The sequence below is a fragment of the Bombus bifarius genome, unplaced genomic scaffold (genome assembly GCF_011952205.1).
Source record: "Bombus bifarius isolate JDL3187 unplaced genomic scaffold, Bbif_JDL3187 scf7180000007978, whole genome shotgun sequence".
Classification (NCBI taxonomy): domain Eukaryota; kingdom Metazoa; phylum Arthropoda; class Insecta; order Hymenoptera; family Apidae; genus Bombus; species Bombus bifarius.
In genome coordinates, this window is record NW_022884363.1 from 3,323,946 (window position 1) to 3,348,243 (window position 24,298).

At 46.4% G+C, this 24,298-nt stretch overlaps 1 protein-coding gene and 1 long non-coding RNA gene across 6 annotated transcripts in view; one reads left to right on the forward strand and one right to left on the reverse strand.

Annotated features, from left to right (window-relative positions):
• The window catches only part of LOC117204525 (3-phosphoinositide-dependent protein kinase 1), a 407,721-nt gene that overhangs the window by 89,640 nt on the left and 293,783 nt on the right, over positions 1-24,298 (reverse strand). Inside the window, exon 1 of one of the 5 annotated variants that reach the window (XM_033442016.1) lies at positions 11,894-12,085. The exons of the other annotated variants lie outside the window; for them this stretch is intronic. Coding sequence (XP_033297907.1) covers positions 11,894-12,070 — 177 coding nt within the window. The 5' untranslated portion in view covers positions 12,071-12,085. Of the gene's footprint in view, positions 1-11,893; positions 12,086-24,298 lie in introns of those variants that run through there. 5 annotated transcript variants of the gene reach the window in all.
• On the forward strand, positions 12,241-13,692 carry LOC117204528. Its single transcript, XR_004487105.1, has 3 exons — positions 12,241-12,336; positions 12,440-13,248; positions 13,388-13,692. It is a non-coding gene; the product is annotated as an uncharacterized LOC117204528 (long non-coding RNA).

Sequence of the window (24,298 nt, forward strand, 5' to 3'; positions counted from 1 at the left end):
AAGCCTTCGATGTCGTTTTAATTGAATACCGTGATTGCTCTTAACACCCTAATTCGTCGCATGGGAAAGATTCTTCCTCTGAACGCGTTTCCGTTTCCTCTTCAAGCGTATGATTTTACACGAAGAATTGACTCAGTCAATTCAGAAGGAACGCTCGTTTTCCAGGAGGTTAAGAAGGGTTGCGTGTGAGGTTCGCGGCTGCGTTATCAACCAGTAAGATTAATGATCGACCGCGGCGTGCTTTGCGTTCAGGACGTACGCTTCTGGACGAACGATCGTTCGGCCTTGCATCTCGCGGATCTGCCTCCGCTAATTGACTACGACCTCTCTCGCTGGATGCCCGCCGGTTCGTAGCTCGAGCGTGACGCGTGAAACCACAAAAATCAGACGAGCACGCCATCGACCAGGGAAAATTCGATTTCGCGGCTGTCTTTACTCTCGCTGTCCTATCCATCCGCGTGCTTTTTACTATGGTTTACGTTCCGTATTACCTTGAAAAGATTTGGATAACTTTCGAGTTTTATCTACAAAATAGTTGCGGACTGTGGTTCTCGTTATCGTTGCCCGATTGATGTTTTAGCGTCGTAAAGTGAAATGCATACTGATAGCGAGGGCATGGCGCCAATAATACACACACGCTGACAGAAATTCTAGCGCAAGATATCCAAGATTTAGTCAGCGAGAGTTATTTATGATAATAACTTAACCTCTTACCTTAAAACATCGAGTGACACTCGTGCCGTGCATTAAGCATAAAATAAGATATAACGCTTCAATGTTTCATTTCGCAGGTAGTGTCGAATAGTAAATTACTAAAGTTCGCGTATGTGCCTCGGGAAAAAGTTACAAGGACAGGTGTTAAATCAGGCACAAAAACGTGTTTGATTGTCGAATAAAGTGCAATAGCAATTTCCTGTCTTACGCTTAAAATATATCTCCATTTACTAGATAACAAGGCATAAATCAACACGTAAAATTTCATTAATGAAACGAAAACTACCATGCCGTCGGTCTTCCTGATCTCCTCGTTCGTAAATCGTTGGAATCTCTATGAGCCAGACGCGGCCAGCTATCAAAACGACAGGAATACCAGTAATAAAGCTATCAAACGAATTCTCTACGATCCGAGCGAAGCATCAGGACGGTCGGCGGCACTTTGCGGGGTGTGGTGGAAGGAGATCCAGCTGGCCAGGCAGCCAGACACAATCGGCCGCGGTTCGTACGCCAAGCAAAAGAAAAGAAAAGCTGCGAGTATGCGGCGTTCTATTTATATAACGCGCCTATACGCCGATCTACATAAATAGCCAGTGGTATTATGCAACCGGCGAGAGAGCACGGCGGCCTCTTGTGTAAGCGGCATCCCTAACGATCTCGCGCGAAAACGCGCCGCGAGATCTCTAGCCGCAACACGAAGGTACATCGTGATCAGATGGTTGCCGTGAATCCGCGGGAATGACGATCCGAGTGATTTGTTGCCGCCGCGTCGTGGAATGCCGCTTGAATTCAGGGGAGCCGGTTTTCTGAAAGCGGACAACCTCCGCGTTTGTCCGCGCCACGGTCTCTCGGAGCGCGCGCGCTACCGCCGCGCCGCAACCGCTGTATATTTTCTGGGGGGTTCCAGCGGAATCCTCCAATCTGCTCAACGCGCGTGAATATCGTTTGTCGGTTGACAATTGTTTGTTTGAACATAGAATATAATGTTCGAAATTTTGTCAGTATCGTGGCTAACTGCGTTAGAGATCGAACGCTGCATTTGAAAATTTAAATATTTGAAAATTTGAGCATCGAAATATGTATATTTAAATTTCTAAGAATAAAAGAGAGAGAGAGAGAGAGAGTTAGAAAAGGTGCGTGCTTATATATGTGAATAGAAAGATGAGCCTGAACGAAAGGCGACACGTGTAATTCCGAAATCGCTCTTAATAAAAGAAATTTTACCACCCAGTCTTTTCCACGAATTGATGAATTGAAAATCGATTCTAGAAATTCTTCAGAGAGAGAGAGAGAGAGAGAGAGAGAGAGAGAGTTATAAAATATTCATCCATAAAACATGTCTAAATCTCTAATGGGATATTGAAATTTTTATGAGAGATTGTATTTGATACGTGCCAGATAAATGTCGGTAACACGTATGGTTCACTCCCAGCGAACCGTCACGCGATTAAATCATCGAGAAGTCATTATATGATTCACGCGAATGCATTATTTATTGTTTACATCGCGCGACAACAACTTCCTTCGAAATTAAAGAAATAATTTCATGAATCAGCGATCGACTAATTACATCGATTCAATTAAACTATTTCCTCGGTACTACAAGACATCGATAATAATTCGAGGTGACACCGGTGAACCGGCTGGTCGCACCTTCCGCATTCCTCGAGAGCGTTCGCTCGTCTCGAACCTCGCGCTTCTATGCAAGGACGTTATCAGAAATAATTCTATTCGTAAGAAATTCCGAATCGCGACGAGCAAGGATCTTAATTAACATATCGACAGCCACGTCATTCTGACTAACTCTCGATTCATTTAGAACGTTACGTTAACCAAAGATGAATGAGTAACGCAAAGATATAATTTTATCTAATGACGGAGGGCATGATTGGTTGAAAACGAATCATAGAAAAATTGTGGGAACGGCGAATCATCAAATTGCAATGCATAAAAATTATGAAACATAACCGACTTAAACGAAGGATCGAAGTGAAATTTTAGGAGGACAAGTGGCTCTTTCATTATGGATATACCTAAAGGATATAAAGTGATAATGGATATAAAGTATAGCCGAGTCTGTCCAGGTCTGTTGGATCCGGTTTACTTTTCGGATCCAGGAAATCGACGGAGATACGCTTCGAAAAATTTCGACGGCTGCCGAAGCGTTCGAGAAATATTTGCTGAACACACCATTCGTTCGATACCAGTGGCGTACGGTGACCGATGCTGTAACGTTGACATCGACGTTAGATAAATCTTGCGTCTAACTAGTCTCTCGATGCACCTGATTTTCGATTTTCTCTTTTACATTTTCTTATCAATAATTATTATTTGTAGCTTTCCGATCAATTAAAAAAAAAAAAAAAACAGAGTTCTATGATAAAAATCACCAATAAAATTGCAGCAAGAATGTGCGACCTGTGCCTCATTAACGAAATGCAATGCACAATATTTTGAACTTCGACATATTTTTCGTAGTACCGAAAATTCAAACCAAATCGAACGAGACACAGGAGTTATATAGTTCGGCGCCAATGCGAAAGAGCGCAGCTAAGCACACAAGAGGAAAGCAGCGTGCATATCCGATCGTGGTGACGCGAGCTTCCGTGTGTTACCTGCGTGCACGGCGGTTATCGCGTCTGCGATATTGGTCTTCCGTTGGAAATAAAAACGTTGATCCCACGGCTACGTCGTGTCGGCGACGATGGCGGTGGCGTTTCCATGAATGAAACGCGACAAGCGTGCAGTTTACACGATCGCGAACCTTTTATCAGCCGTAACGAACTCAACGAACTCGACCAACGTTCAGCTACGACAACGACGCCTCGTCTCCACACGATAACGCCGACGCGGTTATCGCGTTCCGCCTCGAAAGCCAGCTGGCACTCTTTTACAATTTCCGCTTTGCTCCCTCGACATATTTCAATGGAGGAAGAATTTCGAAAGGAACCAATGGAAAAGATGCGACATCCAGATCTTTCCGTTTATGGGCAGCCGAATAATTACGATCGAACGATTCGTGGATAAAGCGAAGGGTAATGGAGAGCGGCCGAGATTTTATTGAATAGGTTCGAAGAGGGAAATAAGAACGAAGAAACGCATTGACCGAAGCCCGCCGTTCTTTCTGGTTTGGTTTGTGTTTCCTTCGAAGCCGACGATTAACATTCCTCGCCGGGTGCTTCCTTTATCGCCACTGCTTACTCCAGTCTGAATAGCTGATTTAAGAAGAAGCGGATAGTTACCACGCTGTACGTAATTGATGAGATACCTTTGGCAAAAACAAGTAACGATCTAAAATCAGTGGAAATGTTATCACAATGGAGGCAAATGAACCCTTAAGCGCTATTCTTAGCAATCATTCCCCATTTTCTACTTCTTACTATTTGTAATAACGAACCTATCCAAGTAACAAAAGTCGTGCGTTTAGTATTGATCAAAAGTGTTTATCTACTACTAAACGATCGAACGTAAAGACCTTAGACCGATTGTCAGGGGACATTTGTGTCGATTCGGAAACGTTTAATCCGATGGGGAGCTGACTAACTCGGCTAGCGAGTATTTGATTCAGCGCGGAAGTGTTCCGCTCGATGACGGAGGGACAGTGGTCCGCTGCGGAAGTAGTCAGTTTAACAAGGAGGAAACTGGTGCAACACAGAAGCGTTCTATTTAATAATAATCATTTTATTCTCGAACTATCGAGTAGTCGAACGATTGCGCAACGTTCCTCGGAACATTTCAATGACTCGACTCGACTGTCGAGGAGAACGGCGGATTCATATTTATTTTTTCCGCGGCATTCGTCATTCGTTGTGGTGGGCGTCGAGGAACGAACGATTCACGCGTGGCGACATCGTCGGACCTAGATACGATCATCTCTAATAAATACGCCTCGTATTTTTCGAATTACGTTACGACGCGTACACGCGTTGCCGCGTCGCGTTCTTGACCTAGACGCAAACGGGAACGCGAAAACACGCAACAGTTATGTTCATCGGTGTGAACGGTCGTATACGATCGCGCGGCTAGGCGCGCGAACGTCATGCTGGCCTAGCTTCTTCGTTTTCATTCCGAACACATCGTCTCACCGGCGGTTATGTTAATGTTCCAGCGTTTGATGCATTGGTTAGAGTGTCAGTGTGTCGCTAGACGTCTGACGAAGCATTAGGACATTCGAAAAAAAAAGTACGAGTCAAATATGAGAAATGGGAACGTTCGTGGGATACATTTTTCATAGCCACATTTGATAAACAAAAGAAACTGAACGATCACGATTGAAGATGTAAATTCAAGGTAGTCGCGATTGTTCTTCTCGGAAGGATAAATTTCATGTTATTCTAAAAGCGACGGTAATTCTAACTAACTCGCTTTTCCTCTGAAAACAATTCATTCAAATGAATTCCTAGACACATCGACGACCACGTAAAAGTGAATTTCTGGTTCTCGTCTTGGAAACGTAAATTCCACCCAGCCAATCGTACTCCGCATCGACCTACATATAGAAAACGAAGCAGAATTCGTAGAAGGCGATAAACGATGATCGATTTTGAGTCGGTAAACATGGTTACGGTTTGCAGTCGCGTTGTTAAAGAGATGATGCGATTCCTCGTCGTTTGAGACGCAGAAGAATCTTACCGAGGCGCAGAAAAATCAGCTCGCATTCCGATCAATATTTATCGCGGTGGAATTTCGTCGAGGTGAATTCGTGGCGTGCATCTTTTTGACGCACGCTCACGGAAGGCACTCTGACATTTCACGTTCAGCTGATACGTTATTGCGCAAACAGTCACTGGGCACCGTACCAAGTGGCATGACTAAACCGCCCCGAGTCAATGGATCGGCCAAAAATATAGATCCCTCCAGACGAGCCGCTCTTTAATAGGAAAACGCAAACGCAAGGAGTACGCGCCAGAATTACAGCCTTCGCGCTGTTTTCCGATCGAGCGGTGAACTTCACGTGGCAAGTTCTCGTTCAGAGATACCTTTATCGTGTATTTATTTTTAATTAATAATAGACGATCGAAAGAATTATAACTAACCAATTTATCTATACTGAACGTTCTTATGTAAAGTTTGTACAGATTTAGTTTCCTTTCGAGATTCAAAGGTGAAGAGCTGGATAATCGTACTTTGCGACACGCGCAGTTCGTGGCAGACCGATTACCTGGAATTCTCTGCCAAGTCGGGAAGAACCGTACGCGCAAAAGGTGCAAACTCGTTTCGTACGTTACGCACGTTCGCGCGGCCACCAATCGCCGCTAGGCAGATAAGCTTCCGGGAATAAGGAGAGGACATCGATGGTTCGCCTATTTACCCTCGCGTTCGTCAATCTATACCGGTTTTTTCCTGTTTTTCCCTCGCCCTGTTGATCGTCAATGTCGGTCTTTATCTACGCGCGCGTCGAGAACTTTTACGGGAAATCAGTGTTTCTCGTTATTACTCGGCATACGAAGAAACAAAATGACTATACGCGTATCAAGAACTGACAAATCTATATCAGATCCGATAATTCTCTTGCGTTGAACGATTAATCTATTTTTCATTATTCTTCGTTTTGCGACAGTTTACTTTCTCGTAAAATGCTCGAAAATTCATATGCGCGTCTATTGGATTCTACAAACATCTTTAATCATTAAGCGATATTCGCGTGATTATTCACACATTGTTTGCTAATATTTGTAAGCGCTTAACCATGTTTTCGCCTGTTTGACGGCTTCGTAATACCTAGAAACATCTGAGCAAACACCGAATGTTCCCGGTAGAAACGTGACATTCCCGGGTGGGAATGTTCCCGCGCAGCTCCTCCCTCGTAAACATTCTTTCGCGCGCCGATTCCCGGTAGCGTTGGCTTGCGAGCTCTTGCGTTCGACGGTTCGCGTTCTGGACTCTGACCGACGATGTTCTTCGTTCTGTTACGCCCTGATGCCAACGGTTAAGACAATTAAATGGTTAAAGCGTGCTTATTGTCACGCTCTGTACCACGTGACAAGATGATCTCGAGACACGAAGCGTCCGCCTTGGAACACGTGGACAACGAGTGCACGAATATAGCACACGTAAATGGACAAAAAGTGATAAACTATGGAATTACATATCGAGATATGTTTGTTTGGGAATTAATCGTCACGAAGTTACTACTAGACTGGATCGATTATCGTAGCTGGAATTGTTCCAGGCTTCCGGGTGTGCTCTCTTAGAAGTGTGTTCCAGTGTTTGGTCAGCATTGCAACCTCATTGGAGTTCCAAGAATGTATTGTGTTCATTCGGAGGCAGCTATTTGTTTAAGTAATTCGTGGTCGTGACATGGATGAATCAATGGCTCTAGACGAGAATAGGAATTGCAGAGACGCGTAACGAGCGTGGGAGGCAGCGTCACGGGGCACTTATAGATCGGAACGAATTCCGTGCCTAAACATCGCTTAGCTAGAAATATTTTAAACAGTTCGATTCTTCGAAAGGAGTGTTGCGATCGAGACTCGAATTCGAAATAATTATATCACTCGCGGCGATTCTAAAACATTATTTCGCCTTTCACTTCCTCGTCTACTTGTATAACTTTTAAACGCATTTGCTTTTTACTATATTTTTCGAAGGTCGACAAACGAACAGGCCAAATACGATACATTACGATGCTGTTTAAGATACCAATTTCCGTTACCATTTCTGCAGACGTGTTCTCCTAGAGGTTAAACATTCCCTCATTTGAAGTCTATCTGATTTTTATGGATAGAAAGTACGTATTTGCATCGCGTGTCGGCCGAGGATACGTCGAATTCGTTGTTTTCACTTTCTAATTGCCGATAAAGCTACTACTTAGGTACTCGCGAAACAATCGACGTAGATCGATCGATTTATCGATGGTTTCCTCGACTGGACATGCCTCGAGTTGAAAATCTTATCGATTAAAGATACGTCTGAATTCGAACGGCTAATTTTTCACGGTAATACACTAAACTATGTTCAAATATTGAAGAATTATCATACGTTTCCCTATACGTTGTTAATCGCATTTTCTCAGATTTCCGCATCGACGAGAATGTTTCCTCGGAAATAACTCGAGCGAGGTTGTAAAGCACACCGAGCGACGTTTAGCTGTTCGCAGCAAAAAAACAGTCGCCTTCATCGCGGAAGTTTTATAGCGAACCAGCGTATAAACAGTCAAACCGCGAAATTTTCGTTTTCCTCGCCGATTTTACGACGGCTTTTCATGGTTGGGAGTTTTTTTTTTCGCGCGACCCCGAGAGAGCTATGCTCATAACAAATTCTCGCGCGGGTTATCTTTCTTTGTCGCGGCGTTCTTCGCACGATTTATGTGCTTTTTTAAACCAACTTATAACTGTCATCGTGTCGATTTCGTCGCGAATAAAATTTCTTCCTCCGGCGGAATTGCCGTGAAAAAGCGACCACTGTTCTTGGAAAGTTTGTTCTAGCTAAGGGGTAACTGGAATAACGGTTGTTCAAAAATAAATAATATCCTATGATATATTACAGAGGATTATTGCGATATTGACACAAGCAATCTTCTCGATATAATTTTCCTCCGAACTGATGATTAGCGTGTGTTTACCTTCGTTCTACACGAATTAAATACATATATCGATGAATAATATGCATGTTATGCCGATCAGTATCTCTGTAGCAGATTCGTCTTGATCGAAGCACAAAGGAGGAATTTGCGAGCAAGCGAGTCGGTGGTATCAGCGCGAAAGATTTCGACACATTTTCGCGGATACGTCACGTTGGCACGTATCGTGCATGACAGATAGTTGCCCGAAGCGTATGTGTCATTAGTTCGCGAGAAGAAGCGTGAGAAATCGCTGGTATTTTCTCTAAAACGTACCGCGTTTCTCATCACTCCTAATATGTACGCATAGACGTAATCAGGGAGGTATCGAAGTTTACTGCTTGAAATCTCTTTTCGCTTTCACTCGAGCTTGCACAATACGCGTGCAAAAGATAAGATTTCAAACGGCAGCCTAAAAGTATCGATTAGTTCTACTTCAACTACACTTGTTGACCATTTTTACGAAGAATTTCCTTTAAAAATATCCAAGTACTCGAAAACGTGAAAACTGTCAAGGTGCGTTAACGATAGGCGATGTTTAATCAGCATCGATGACAGCCGTTCGCGGAACACGGGATAAAGCGTGCGAGATTCCGCGAACCGGTCGTAGGAAAATCAAATATTGGCCGTCGATAATCGGCGTCGATTCTATTCCCGCGCTTCGCGGAAAGTAATTCCGCAGTTATTCGTCCGACTTTTGCCCATCGCCGGAAACCAGGCCGTCGGGGAATCCGGACTTTCGACCGATCGCGTCACACCAGCAACTTGCCCTCGTTGTTGTTGTTGCCATTGTTATTCCCATCGGTCGTGACACTTCAGCCTGTCTGCACATCGACGATAGCGTGCACGCGGCGTGATCGTGACTCCTTCTGCATGCAACGACGCATTGCTTCGTTTTTTTTACTTCTCCTTATACGTGTTTTCGTTAGATTGCGCTTCGAGGACGCTTCTTTATATTTTTCAATGTTTGGTAAAAAAAAAAAGTGGAGTCGATCGAGAAAAGAGACGATAAAAAGTTGCGTGAACGTGGTGTGAGTTTCTTTGCCCTAGAGGTAAGAGGAAGTAGTGGCAAGAAGATAGATAAAACTCGAAACCTGCGATGTCTCCATCGGCGAGATATCAGTTTTCCAAACGACGAACAGGTGTAGATTCACGTGCACCTAGTGTACACATTCTCGACGCACGCGCTCCTAGATTAGGCGTTTTTCCGGCCAGGTATTAGATATCGCGCGATTTACTGCCGAGTAACGCGTATCATGTGCTAACAATGACATGCATTTATATTCGCGCAATTATGGTTTATCTTACGGCGATGGCGCGTGCTCATCCCTATGGCCGTATTGCGCGTCTACGCATCGGCTGCGATAATAAAAGCGTCATGTGTCGCTCCGTTCTGTCGTCCCTTTTTTCACTGGCCGACGCTCGTGTTACGACGCCACTGACTTTTATGTAATCGATGCTTGGAAAGCATTACGATTCAGCCGAGTTTTTCTCACAAGAGTTTATTAAACGATTCTTAGCACGAGGAAAGCTGTTGGAGACGAGATTTCGAAAGAATAATTTTGGAGGCGGTGGAAAACAGACAGCGATGGAGACGCCCACGCCGCTGTTGCGGCATCTCTAATCTTTTTTCACGCGTAGATAAACGCTCTTTGCCCGTGGACCTCATTGAAAAAAAGCAACATTCTTTGGCAAATTATCGACCGAAGAGAAACAAACACTCGTAAAATTGTAGTTTATGCGAGGGATATTTTGTAGGGGAACGGCGAAAGTAGGGGTAGGCTTGCCTGTTGTCAGAAGCAATAGCTGGCTAGGAAAAAGCTCGGGTAATGATGCGGTAACGATATCGATCGTAGGATCTCGAACAACAGCGTTCGGTTATCGCCGTTTGAAACGTATCCAGTGCTTCTATTTTTGCATGCAAACAATTCTTATGTAAGTTGTTTGTAAATAAACGATATTTCAAAGTTTATTGGATCATTAGCACAAGGTAAACGCGTAGAAAGGACCGCGCACGAAGGACGCTCACGCGATCTATGGTTAAACTCGTTCTTCTACTATTTACGACGTTACAGCGATGAAGAACTAGTGGTTTCGCTGAGGAAATAATTCGTGACCTTGACACAACCTCGAAGAAAAATATGTTTTCTTTTAGCGGTAAAAAAAGGTTCTCTTTTTTGCCAGCAAGATGGTTGTAAAAACAACTACGTGCGTATCGCAGAAAAAAAGTTTGGCAAACAAGAAGGCAGTGAAAACGAGGTAAAAAAAACATGCATTTGCTTATTTCCTAAAATACGATGACTTCACTTTTGTACTGCGCGCAATACAAATTTCCCGCACTTGAACGATTTCGCATCAATTTATTTATGTACACCGATACCTATTAAAGTAAAACTACCCTTAAAGAAATCGATCAAAATATTTTGCACAAGCTATATTCGCAAACATCTTGCAAAAATCTTGCAAACATTCCGTTCGTACACAAGCTCTCGAATCGAAGGTCGAGATAGATTCTCGCGCTTCCTCTCGACGGAAGGTCGATGGGCGGCTTGAGCGAGCAAGATATCGCGCGATAAAGAAACGTTGCTCCGACCTATCCTTCCGACCGTCACTCATAATAAACGTGGACGGTGCCACGAGAGGAATGCGAATAAGTGGCGCGATGCGTTCCCATCCTGCGTTATTTGCGACCTCGGGAAGCAATGTACAGCCGTGGGCAGGTGCTCGCGACTTTCGCGAATCGACGCCTGTAAGCTCACCCGTGTCACGAGTTAAAGCGCAACATCGTTAATAATTAGAATTGTTTGCTCAAACTCCATTCAAATGTGCGTGACTGTCTCACGCTGTTTTTACGGAGATTAAGCCTCGGGCGTTTGATCGATCGATCAACGATATGTATTTACGACTTACGTTTATTCTGATTTTTTGTTAAATCAACACGTACCGTCTATAACGGCTCTCGCCTTTCCTCGAACGAAGACGCGTAACAGTAACAACAGCGCGATTAGATTTCATCGTATCGCGTAGAATAAGATAAAGCGAGGAACGGAAATAGTTGTCGCTCGTATGTAATTGCAATTGAATAGCCGTGCATGCGCGGCGTGTGTCCTTATAAAGTCTGACCTTCGACGCGGTACAAAAATTACCGTATAAAGACGATAAATGTTGGAGGGAGAAAAAATTGAAGTGTCGGTAAGACGAACGTGAGAACGGATGAAAATATGGTAGATGGATCGATTCAATTGGACAGAAGATAAAACGCGAGTGGAACGTGACACGTTCCGGCAATCTGACCGCTTTTGGCGCACGCGACGCGTCGTTTACGCAATTTATCGTAACGTTATAAACGCGGGGTTTAACTCCGCGTTCTTTGGTATCGCGTGCACGACCAACGACGCAGTAAATTCTCCGATCCTTCGTTTTAATCGTTCTTCGAAAACACGGCTGCCCCTGGGAACGGCATACAAACGACTTTCCACCCTCTGGCTTCGTACGCCGCGACGCCGACGCGTTTACTCTCGTGTTCGTCCCCGCGGCCAGATTCGGTATTCGTTGCATTAATTTGCAGGACCGAACGCAACTTTATCGCTACAGTTTCATAAAATCTGGTGTACTCACAGTGCTCGTTAGCCGATAACCTAGAGGCTGGCCTCGCGCGCCCGGAATGTGAATCAGCCGCACGCGCGGCTCCCACGGCCGCTGTTGTTTACAACGGCACGGCGGCGCGTGTGTATGCACCTTTAAGTCGGGATGCGCGGCCAGGTATGCGGCGTTCACACCTGTGCGCGACACCATCGAGCTAAATATAGAGAGTCACTCGGTATACTAGCGACGTTCTCGATGCTCGCCGATAGAGACGACTATTAATAGCGTGCGACAATCGGACGCGCTCGCCATCGAACTAAAGAGGGAATCGCGTGTGTGGTCCGGACAATTAGTGGCCACTGATTTGCGCCCGATACTTCAGCGACAATTTTTCTGGACGATGTTGTATAGCAAATGTATCGCAGAATGCAATATCTGGGTCGTGTTACGTCGTATTTCAGAAAGAGAATTGCACGGTAAAATTGTTCGATATGGATGATCTTTATCGCTAAATATAAATAACTATGATACATGCGTATTATTTCGCATACACAAGTTTACCGTTTGTGCTTTCTTTAGCTGCAGCCAACGAACCTTGCAAGCAAGTCGAACGAAAGCGAGTCAAAGCGGCCGCAGAAGCCGCCTGTTCCCGAACCAGCAGGAAAGTTAACCAATGGTCGCCCCCGGGACGTAAACAATAAACAAAAGTCCCGATGAATCAGCGCTAAGGCACGTTGAAACGAGCCAGCTCTAAAGATGCTCTATTATTAGCCGTGTGAGGCAATTACGGGCACGCCGGTAACGATTAACCAGCCGCTTTTAAATCGGCCAGTTATTCCTGCCGATGTGTCATGGTGAAGCGGCTGTTCCAGTGGAATCGGCGACATTGACGACGTGTGGCCATTCGCGTGTCTATTCGCGCGCCAACGCGGCCACGAAGAAATAGGATCGTGAAAATAAGCTTCTATGTTCGTCGATGATTTATAAATAAAATAACGAGATTGTTAAGCGGCGCCAACAGAGAATAAATATGCGCGCGACGTACTGTTCTCCGGGCCCCAACGAACTTTTCCAGCGTATTTTCCCGTTTCCCCGTTTCTTCGAACGAACGTGAATGAAGGTAGACTCGGGACAAGCCTTTGTCGCCAGACGATTCACACACGTTCGCCGAGATGCGCGACCAGCATGCGAATAGCGGCACGTTCGCGATTAGAACACCCGCTACAGCCTACGTTCCCGTTGGTAGGCTGGTGTAAACAGGAAGCTCGCTATCGCCTTCACGCTGAATCTTCCATTGTCTCTGCGACAACGGGCGAAATCGCTCGGCGATTCTCCGTACCCGAAGACTGGCAGTTGGACAAAAGATTTCTTCTTTCGGAAATACATATGTAAGTACTTTTATCTCTTTCGTTTCCACGAATTCCTTCTTGACAATTAGATTTCTGGATGGACTAGTTTCTCGTCGAACGCTAATCGGTTGCTCAAAGAGCGCATCCATCGCAAGTTTTTGCATATGATCTGTTTTAGCAAGAGAAACCATCTCCGCATGAGAAACACGAGGCGCCGCCGTCTCGCTGCCTACTTTTCAGAATATTCGAGATTTCTACTCTCACGGACGATTTTCTACCGTCCCGGAACTACGCGGCTCTGATGCATTATGTCCGCGCCACGTTGACGCGTTCCCTGGCGAAAGACTTTTGTTCTTTCCCACTCTATGGATTATTCATGTATACTCGGTGTTTAAAGTGACAATATAATTACATCTCTGGCTCGGCCTGTCATGGAAGTCCCTGCTGACTTCATCCTTCCTTTTTCAACACGCGAACATCAAAAACTCCAGGGGCTTCTCTTCCGTCTTTCGGGAACTCGGTTTTCCTTCGATTATCGCGCTCAGTCGGTACACAATAACATCGTCACTTTCTAAAAAGCGTGTCGTTCACATTGCCAAGCGTATATCCCGTCGGCGAACGTGTGAACGCGCTCAGAGGCCTAATCACACGCGCGCGGTGTCGTTCGGCCGCGATCCAGAAACGATGTCGAACAAAGAAGATCACGGTGAAGTTTGCGTGGAGAACGCGTTCGATGGTTGCACTCGACCTAGGTCAAGGTGAACGAGCGACCATCGTTCGTAGGGTCGTCGTTGCGAGGGAATAGCGTTCGACAAGCGAACGGCAGACAACGCAGGACTTCCGAGACGCGTCGTGAGAAGTATCGAAGAACCGAGGCCGTAGGACCGGCTGGCCACGTGACTTCCCAGGAACGTGGCTTCCGTTCCATACCTCGTTGATTGCGTTGTATAACGCGTGCGGGCCGGAAGGCGGATTACGAGCAACGCTCGGAAATTGTCTTCATCCTCCGTGATCGCGTTTGTTTTCACTACCATCGACTCAACGTGTTCGAATCCGGCGCGCGGTGGAATTCGCGTATAAACAAAGCGATTAAATCATTGTTGTTTAAGTCTTTATCGCTCGTAGGATGTGCCAGTTCCCTTTGGTTCTCTTAGTCACATCCTTATCTCTTCTATTTAGAATCTTCCGTTCTAGATATTCCAAATATTTGATCGTTCGTTGTTTCGATGATCGCTTGCCTTTAGCCAAACGATTCTAATTTCGCGGCCAGCCAAATTCGAATTTCGATATTTGTATCGCACGTGGTATTTAACATTCGTAACTACCGTTAGTAATCAGTTACGCGGAGTATGACATTTGGCGGATCTACTTTCATTCCTGACGCAACACGTACTAAGTTTCACGTCAGGTTCCGCCGGTCAGATATTCTACGGCATTGTGTTATGTAAATACAGTTGCGCATTTTCTAATTTTTCGATACATAGAAATTTCCATGGAATACCGTGTATTATTCTTACATTAGCCGCAAAACTCGCGAATAATTAACAGCGGTCGTAACTGGATAACAACGAGGAACCATCTGGTCCGAAACTTCAGACGTCGAAGACGCTATTCGATCCAGTCCTTTCAACCTGGCGAAGCTTACGCAACGTCGAAAGACAAAACTATCGCATCGCGTTCGACGTTGCCCGCCAGCTTCACAAGCCAGTCGTGGCACGCACTGATGTTTATTTGTTTTATCCGGTGGCGAATTGCACGCGATCGGTTTTCGGCCGCGTGATTCGAGGAGGACCGAGTGCGCGCCACATAAGGGCAGTAGGTCACTCCCGAAATGATCAGACCGACGCCGTTCGTGTCTGTCGGCCGCGACTACTATTCCTGGCAAATTATTCCGGCCTCTCGCGAATAAATTGGCCCGGACCGACGCCGACCGCGACCATTATCGTACGTGTTCGAGACTGCGTTATTAATTTAACGAACCTGCTGTCGTCTCCGCCATTACGATCCGTTTTATCGACTCGGAGCGTGATATTCCAACGAATAATAATAAATTTGTCGCCGATAGAGTGTACGGTATTTTTGTTTGAGTCGTTTCTTCGTTTGATGAGGCATCAAACTCGAATTATGTATATTTAGATATAATCAAGAGCGGGAAACGTTTTCGTAACGATTCGATCTTTCGTATCTTGGCAAACAAAGAGTCGGAGGAAATGTGCTCGTAAACAGTGACGTTCACGAAGGAAAAGAATTCACGGTGCAAGAATTACGAGGTTATTTGGACGGCGTTTCGCCGGCCGTGGAGGACGATTTTCCGAAACGAATCATCCCTCCACGCGTCCCGAAACTTTGTTCGCCATATATAAGTACGAATTTGGCAATGCGTCGTGTCTATTTTTGCGGATTTACTAGCCGAAATGGGTCGCTCGTGGCTACTTATGGTACAGAAGCGAATATACCGAGTTCCTATCTCTCCAAAGTTTGTGTTGCATGGTAGCGTTGTAATTTCGTTTTGTCTGTTAAAGAGAAGTAATCTTCTTCCATGATTAGACGAAATACTCTTTATGTGCTACATTCAGGTAGAGATCATATGTAACAAAACTTAAGAAATTTTATCGAGAGAGAATTGGGAAATATTTTCGGCCGGCGCATTTCTCAACGACGCGCAACTTGGAAAGAAAGACGCGGACGTAATTCGTCGAGGGCGGTAATTACTATTCGACTATTTTCGTTCCGCGTTGGTGTCGCGGTATCGTCTATAATCCACCGGCACTGGTTTGGCAACGATCTCCGTCTATTTATGGATTACAAACATCGAGACCGGACACGACTCGTTCCGGTCTCTCTCGAGTGGGTCGAGCACAGAGCGAAGTCGCTCGTGGCGACCCGTTTCCAACCAGCTACGCTCGCTGATGGATGAATCGAGTCGCTTGAAAATTTGCGAATCCGTCGCGACGTCGCCACGGAGGCGTCCAGGTGCTCCAATTAAATGGAAACGTCTGCACGACGGCATTAGTGGATGGAAATTAATTGGTCGGCCAAGAGCGGAATCAATCTCGGTTAACTCGCTCGCTTCTGATCGGTAATTTGCGTTTGGAAACGATTGGCTGACTTGTTACAAGGCAACGATCGGCACGCGAGCAAGTAGGTTCAGAACCAAAGTAGCGGTAAACTGTGCGCTCGTCTTTTCTCGACCAGTAACAAACAAAGCAGGAGGAATCTCGAAGATACTCTCGAATACTACTATTATTATTAACATCTCTTAAGAGACAAAATTTTAAGCGAATTAAATCGATTACAATTTGAATCCGTTTTTGTTAAGAGTCGAGGGATTTTTGTCGTTGATAAAGATGCAACGTGTTTTCAACGTTGCTCCCTTCGACCAACGACATCAACGTAAACGTCTTTAGAAGAATCGAATGCCTGGAAGGACTAAAATATTTTCATCGTGGGTGCTGGATTCACGGGTCGTTTATTTAAGGATTCGTGGCAGATGGACCGGACGTGGCTCGTTCGGATCTCGAGTGGGTCGAGTGCAGCGGTCGAGCGTAGCGACCCGAATTGCACTTGGTGCGCTCCGATGGAATGGATCAAATAGGTCACGCTCGAACGTGTTCTCTAATTTTTCCAGTTGGTTTGCAAACCTGCATCCTCGAAAGAGTCAGGCATCTCGGCCGAACAGCGGGGATTCCGCGTAAATTTAATCGCGATAAAATTGTCTATCAACCGCGTGGCCGTGTTTTGCGTTGGAAGGCTTCCGTCGATGCTACAATCCCATCCTAGATTCTGATACCGGGAACGTGTGATTGCGATAGAGGAAAGTGCGGTTATTTGTCCAGAAAGTTTCTCTTTTTGTAACCGGCTCACGTCGATCAGCTGCTTTTGAAAGGGCATCTAAAGACAGATCTGGACGTCGCTTTCCGAAAAACTGAAAAGATGTTGGTCACGGACGTGCGTTTACCGCCGGAGAGACTCGACGTAGCAAATATTGATATTATACTCGACAAATATTCGTCTAATATTCGGCTAATGACATCAAATATCCAATGACTCGATCCGTTAGACGAACCATCGAATTTTCTCTTTGGAGTGTTCGCAGCAATGGAACGTATCCGTGTATATTGGAGAAACGGCGGCGCTCAAGGTAGCCGCGAAACGTCTCGGGGACAAGCGTTTGTCGATATGTGGTAATTTGCCGAAATTGCGGTCTATGAAACGCGACCGAATGGAGAGCTAGAGAGGATAGAGGAGAGGAGAAAGGCACGGTCGTGTTCGTTGGTTGGCTCGCGATCGTTGGACACGACCCTCGTGTTCCGGTCTGCGTGGAACGGGTCGAGTGCATTGCAGCGATGGTCGCGAGAGCCGATCCCCGATCTCCGATCCCCTTGGCTCGATCCGCGAGGCCACGCTTAGGGACAGTGGGTCAAGTAGGTCGGTCCCGCAACGCTCAGACAGCCGACAGGCGCGCGCTCAGGTTACGTAACCCTCGGAGGGAGAAAGTCTCCCCTCCTGCCCCGTGCCGGCGTCCTTCCAGCGTTCCCCCTGCGTTCAAACGTTCCCACCTCCACATCCGTGCGCGCGATCTGCAACTCGACTTGCCACGGACTGTTTACAAACAAATCCTCCCACCTTTCGAAGCGGCAGACCCTGCCTGCCACCCGGCGCGGACGTACATCGTCCGGCGACGACAGCGCCGTCTGGATCCCCCTGAATCGACCTGAGTCGACCTGGTCCGGTCTCCGACGAGAGCTAACCACGTACCGAGCCTTACCGAGAGTGCGGCGGCTGCTGTGTGCGCCGTGAATCCCACCAGACTGCATTGCGCAAAATTGCACCACCACCGACCGAAGAAAGCAGCTTGTGGAGAAATTGCCTTCCACTCGTTACAGTCAACCTCTACCCCTCTCTTCCTTTCTTTCCCTCTTTTGCCCTTCCTTCTTTTCCCAACCGATTGCCCCCTTCCAATCTTCATTTTACCCTGTTCGGTTTTCCTACTTCCTGTGTCCTTCTTCGAGTCACGCAGGCTCTCTTCATCTTCCGCGTCGAAGCGCCTTCTTTCGCACGATTTTTCCTCGATTTCTCCTTCTCTTGTTTCGCGAGCTACGTCTCGCTACTAGATCCGAGTCGTTCGAGATCATCGCCGTCACGAACGACACCGTTGTAAACTGGAATCGACTGCGGAACTCCATCGCATTGTGGCGAGGCAGAGGGAACGAGTGAAAGGAAGAGGGAGCGAAAGAGAGGAGAATCGGGAAAGGAGACGACGGCGACGGCGACGACGAGCACGGGACCGGCCGTGGAGAGAGAAACGCCGTTTACTTTGCTTTTTACAGTCGCGTTCCAGATTCCCTGGAATCCGGCGCACTCGTAACTGTAGTTAATTGTTGTTTAGATCGAGCGATGGCCGTCGCGTCACCGCTTCGTACGTTACACGGTGTCCTCCACCGGACGCGAACAAAGGAAGACCACGCGATTGGAACGTGCTCGTCTTCCGGTACCCGGTCGACCTCTCGGGAATTCGGTCGCCGCTAGAAACTTCACAATTTTCAAACGCCTCGATCGAAACGACTGCCTCCAGTTACACACCACGTAATCGTTTCCAACGAGGCTATCGCATTTTTCAGGTGTACTGGGTCAGCGGGTTTCCGTGCGACCAGATCGTTTAGCCAGACGGTTAATCGTTCGATTTTTCAACGACGAATGCGCGAAGCTTCTAACTCTCGAGCTATTGTTTCGTAAAGTCGTAAATTACGAACGAATGCATTCCGGAATATTTAGGGGTAATTTACTTTCGAAGCGGCGATTGCCACGACGAATACTGCCGGGTCGAGATCTTCTCACGAAGTTGCGCCTTGCGAAGCTGTCCGTTTAGACGCCGTTCTCCTATCGCGCTTATTTTTCTCCCCGTCGATTTGTTCGACTGTGAACATCCGCTTCGCCCGATATCTGTCGAAGGTTCGCAGTTCGGCGCGCTAATTTCTCGCTCGAGGAAATACACGACTACGTATGTCCAGCTAGACGAGCACCATCGAACTTCGTCCAGACTAGTTCGCTGTTCCTAACCAACTTCTATGACGATTTCGGAAGGCACCTATCGATCCGTTTCAATTTGCTGCCTTCCCAAATTAATCCTGACTACTTGGTTAGATAGAAACTTGGTCGCCTTTCTCACAAACGTCGAATAATTCATTTCATAACCGTAAGGCGAACAGTTAAACAAAGAAGAATTTTCCTACTGATATGAAAAGACACAAAATTGAAATTAGACAGGTAAGATAATAAAATTGAAAATTTAGAAATATTAGATATCTGTATGAATCAGAATTCGAATATCGAGGATCGATCGAACGATGCTGTTCGTCTAAAATCAAGCATCTTCGTGAATGTCGATACTCGCGAAGTAAGAGAAGCGTGTCAGGCATGTTTCTAAACACGCAGGACTCGAAGAGGATGCTCGCGATTATTTCGCGAGACGCATCCGCCTCGTCGAGGATCGACGATCGCCTGGAATCTAGCAGGAAAGTGTACGTGCGGCTAGCGAGCGAGCGAGCGATTCCGCATCGCGCGGCAGACGCGAATTTCGTACAAAACATAAGCCGTACATAGAAACGCAGATACAGTGGCCTAGACAAGTAGGTCGCGGCGCAGTTCTCGCGGCGCGAGCTCGCGTGCGCGAGACCGCGACGCTCGTGTCCGTGTGCGCAGCTAGGCGAGCAGACGCGGAGCGAAGCGTGTCGGTGCGCGTGTGACCGCGCTCGCACACCGTCGCACGTGGACAGGTATATCTACAATATTACATAAACTGGGTGCTTAGCTCTCTGCACCATACGTTATACCGGTTGTTTCACAAGAAGCATATCCGGCATTTTTGGGGAGTAGAGATTTTCGACTCTTTGAAATAAGAAAGACACATACTAAGAAAGATACGTTTGACAGGCATTTAGTGGTTTCTTTCATTTCATGGAGTTGCTTAAGAGGAACGTAACGAGGTTGCGTGATTTTGTGAAATACATATTCTACGTTGCGCTCGTTTCATCGATTAATTATATAAAAGAGACGAGATGTACTTAGAAAAAATAAACGTGGCAATTAACTACATAGATAATAGATTCTATAAAAATTATGTATTTAGAAGGATAAGAGATTGAATCTTTCAAGTTAGCAAAACGGTAATCATATATGTACTTTCATTTAGTAACTTATCAGTAACTTAGCCGAGAAACCAATTACGCCATAGAACAAAGTTATCCAATTACTAAGTATTCGTAACTTTACGATATACGATCGTTAAAGGCTTCTTAGTTACTCGAGCAGAGCGATACTCCGTTTCACTGAAACGGCCTGTACAGCCATTAATGGCAATCAAGGAGTTGAAAACACGCTGCAATCGCTTTTCAGACGGTTCCTTTGAACGTTTGCTCCTTTGTTCCGTTCTTTCGGGGATCAGGCGTGCTTTGCATACTTCCACGATCCGCCCAAGCGCCATTCCAGGCTCCTTCCTTCTGGAAGGATTTATAGAATCCTTATGGCAGTTGGCAAAACGTCGCTCCAGGACGTCCGACCGTTTCTGCGAATTCCCGAGGAGAATACAAAACGAATCGCGTCACCGATGTTGCGCAGAAAATCGTCGGGTTTCCACACCGGAAATTAGCGCCAGCATCTCGACGCCGCGCTGCGAATTCGTCAGATCGTTTCGTCGTGACGTTCGAACGCGACCCGTTGTTTACACGTGTCAATTGCCTTCTGTGGCTTCCCGTTTGCCCCATTAGCAGGGCAATCAGATTGCAAGTTACGTAGACGTTAGTGCGCAGTAAGGGCGACTGCTCGCCTAGATCCGTTCGTGATCGATAAGCCACATTTTAATCGTATTTCATTCGAATTTCTTTAATACTCTGTCTCATCCGTACGATCTTTATCCTCGTTTATTCGTCCAATTTATTTATCTTCAAAATCGTTCCCTTTTAATTGCATGCATAGGCGTGATCGACGTACATGTCATGCAATATGTCGTAAGAAAGTTCGTTAAGCGATTCGATGGAACGAAACTTTGAATGATTTTCGTCGCGATTCCCAGTTAATTGTCCGCAATTTCGTGTAACTCGCGCGTTGCGTAATCTCCGGATAAGTCAAACGTTTTTCCACGAACCTCCTCCCTCTCGCTCTCTTCTCCACGTGCGTCCCGACAAATTTTGCGCTCTTGTTCGCAACTCTGACGCCAGTTCGAATAAATTATGCGCATTTTCCGCGGTTACGAGCATCTAGAAATTGAAAATGAGAGCTTATGACGTTCGTGTTCCTCGCGTGACAATTCTAAGAATAGATTCTATGTGCGCATTGAATATTTTTTAAATGCAAACTCGGAGTCTTCTAAGCCTTAAGAGATAATCAAACTTTACACGTGTAATGCTTAAGTATGTAAGGTGACTGATAAAAAAAAAAGAACCATGAATTAATCAAACGAAACGAAACAAAGGAAAAAATTCCACTCAACAGCGTGGGAACAGACTGTTCAAATGATCTGTTATCACGCGACACGCGAAGGATTGCGGTTCACGTTCGAGTCTCGCGTTCGATTTTCCTCGAACCGTTCCCGTTAAAGCGGTGAGAAAAATTTATGGATCCGTCGTCGCGGGCAGCGTTCTTGCGCGGTCAGAGAATAAATTAACGAAGAGCGTCTTGGCATGGTTCGGCTCCTTTTGATATGCGGCCACGCTGAAATCTCGTGGCGCCAACGGCGATGATCAATTAAATTTAATTAACATCAACGAGCTCGGATTTCGCGACGACAAAGGACCACGGAAATTTCGATGTACCGCCGGGATTAATTGGCCGTTCGCTTGTGCAACAAGTTCCAATTCCTCTCGCCGTGTGGAATTCAAACGTTCCAACGGGATTATCGGTAAAACGTTCGAAGCGGCGATATCGTTGTTCGCGGAGAACGATCAAAGACGCGTAACGGCGACCGAAAGTTTGCCCCGTGATCGCGTATAATCGGCTAGTCGATCTCGTTTAATTTCCCTCCCACGCACGCGAGGCAAAGAAACGCGCGCCAAAAATTCCCGTCGACTTTCTCTTGCCCAGCCGAGCGTGCACGTTCACAATGGAACGCTCGGTCGTTCTTAACCCTCGGAATATTAAAATGATTGCTCGCGGAGCGTTGAATCCGAGGATCGAGCCGAGCAAAATTCGCGGTATCCGTTAGCTGGATCTCGTCGGCTTTCTCGTCACTTCGAACGCTACGCAAATTTTGACAAGATCCGTTTCAAGAATACAACGTATCATAGTACCAAACGTACGAAACAAAATCGCGCAATGTTTCACTGTTTACCAGTTACGACGAGTCCCGGAGGCCTAGAAAAACACTTCCACTCTCTCGACTTTCTATTAATTCTTACAACACTCGGAGGCAGCCTATTACCATCACCACCTTCTGAGGACGTTATTCGTACTTGAAACCGACACCGAACCGTCGCAACTTCTCCCGACTGGCCGGTAAACGGTAGATCCGTTGTGGAGGGAAAGACAATCTCGCGATGGCCGGTGGTGAAAGGGGTTGGGCGCGGAGGAGAGCGGGGCGCCGCGCAGCCAACACAAAGCCGGAGAACGCAAGAAGGAACGGCGGCGAATCGTGGCTGCATGTCGAAAGTTTACGGTGAATTATTGCGTCGCAGTATCTAGACGGGGCCTGGTTCGCTGACTATCTGACCTACTTGCATGTTTTTGCCCGGTGATTCGGAGCAACCGCGTCGTCGCGTCTACCTGGAGGTCGCCTGGTGGCTTCGCGACGCGTCGCATCGTGCCAACGACTCCGCGTACCTACGCGTAAATAATCGTTGACTAGAAACCGAGGTGGAACACGGGGAAACGGTTACATGGATCGAAAACACGCGTAACGCCATTGCGAGGCGAGTATTTTCTTGGCTTCGGCTCGACGATGCCCGATGTATGCTGTCGATAGCTAAAAATAGACACGAGAAAGCCGTTTCTCTTATCGACGCGCGCCTTTATCTACGGTTTATCGGATAGGATAGGCTCGATGTTCGAAGCGGAGGCCCTTCGTGCCTCTCGACACGGGGTTGACCGTGTAGGATGTCGGAATGCGGACACGCGGTATCGGATTGCCGGCGATTGAGGGCGATCGGTTACGTGGGTGGAAGCGATTTAGCGAAATTCTGAGGTTGTTTGCGGATTCGATGCGGAGGCTGGATGATGTTATACCAGGAACGGTAAACTGTCAGGGAATGGGACCGATGATGATGTAATAGCTGACATCGATCGATCGGCATATATCGAAATCGAAAGGCTAAGACGTTCGTCGAGACAAGGTTAAAATCGATCATGTTTCGTAAGTATTTATCTAGGTACAGCAAAGTCTCGTTTAATCGGTTCTCGTGAGACCGAGCCTCAGATTGATTAGTTAAAAAATGTATATCAATTATTGTTTACCGGCTGTTGATCACACGCATCTGTGATTTAAGATTCTAATTGGAATTATATATGAACTATAACGATCTATCATTGTTATATATAAAATATAATACATTTATGCCTGTAATAAACAGGATCGCGATACTTCTGGTGGCGTCGTCGATTTCCAGTCTACGAAACGAACTCGTGAAACTGATATTTCGATCGAGCCCAAGGAACACCATAAAATGGCAAGTACTCGATAGAGAAATATCAGCAAGGCCGATGTACACGCCTCGAGCTAGGTGAAAATAAACGAGGTCCACGTTATCGTTGGATGGAAGTAGAACGACGAGGGGTCGCGGGTCGCGTACCGATAGATCATTCGATGGACGTTCACCGTTTTTCCACCTGAATGCGAAATCAATGTGCATAGAGTGGCCGCGCCGTTTAAGGAACGTCTGAAAAGCGGAACGCGGTGACATAACATGGCGTAAGCGTAGCCCCGTGAATGTCGTTGTCGCAGCGACCTATTGATTCGACGATCGCGGATCAATTACGCCATCGTGACCCTTGTCGGGAATGATCAGATGAACATCGCTACACGCTGTCACAATTTTCTTATCGAATCGTTTGCTTGGTTTGTTCGACTTATTAAAAAAACGAATCAATAATGTTTTTTGAA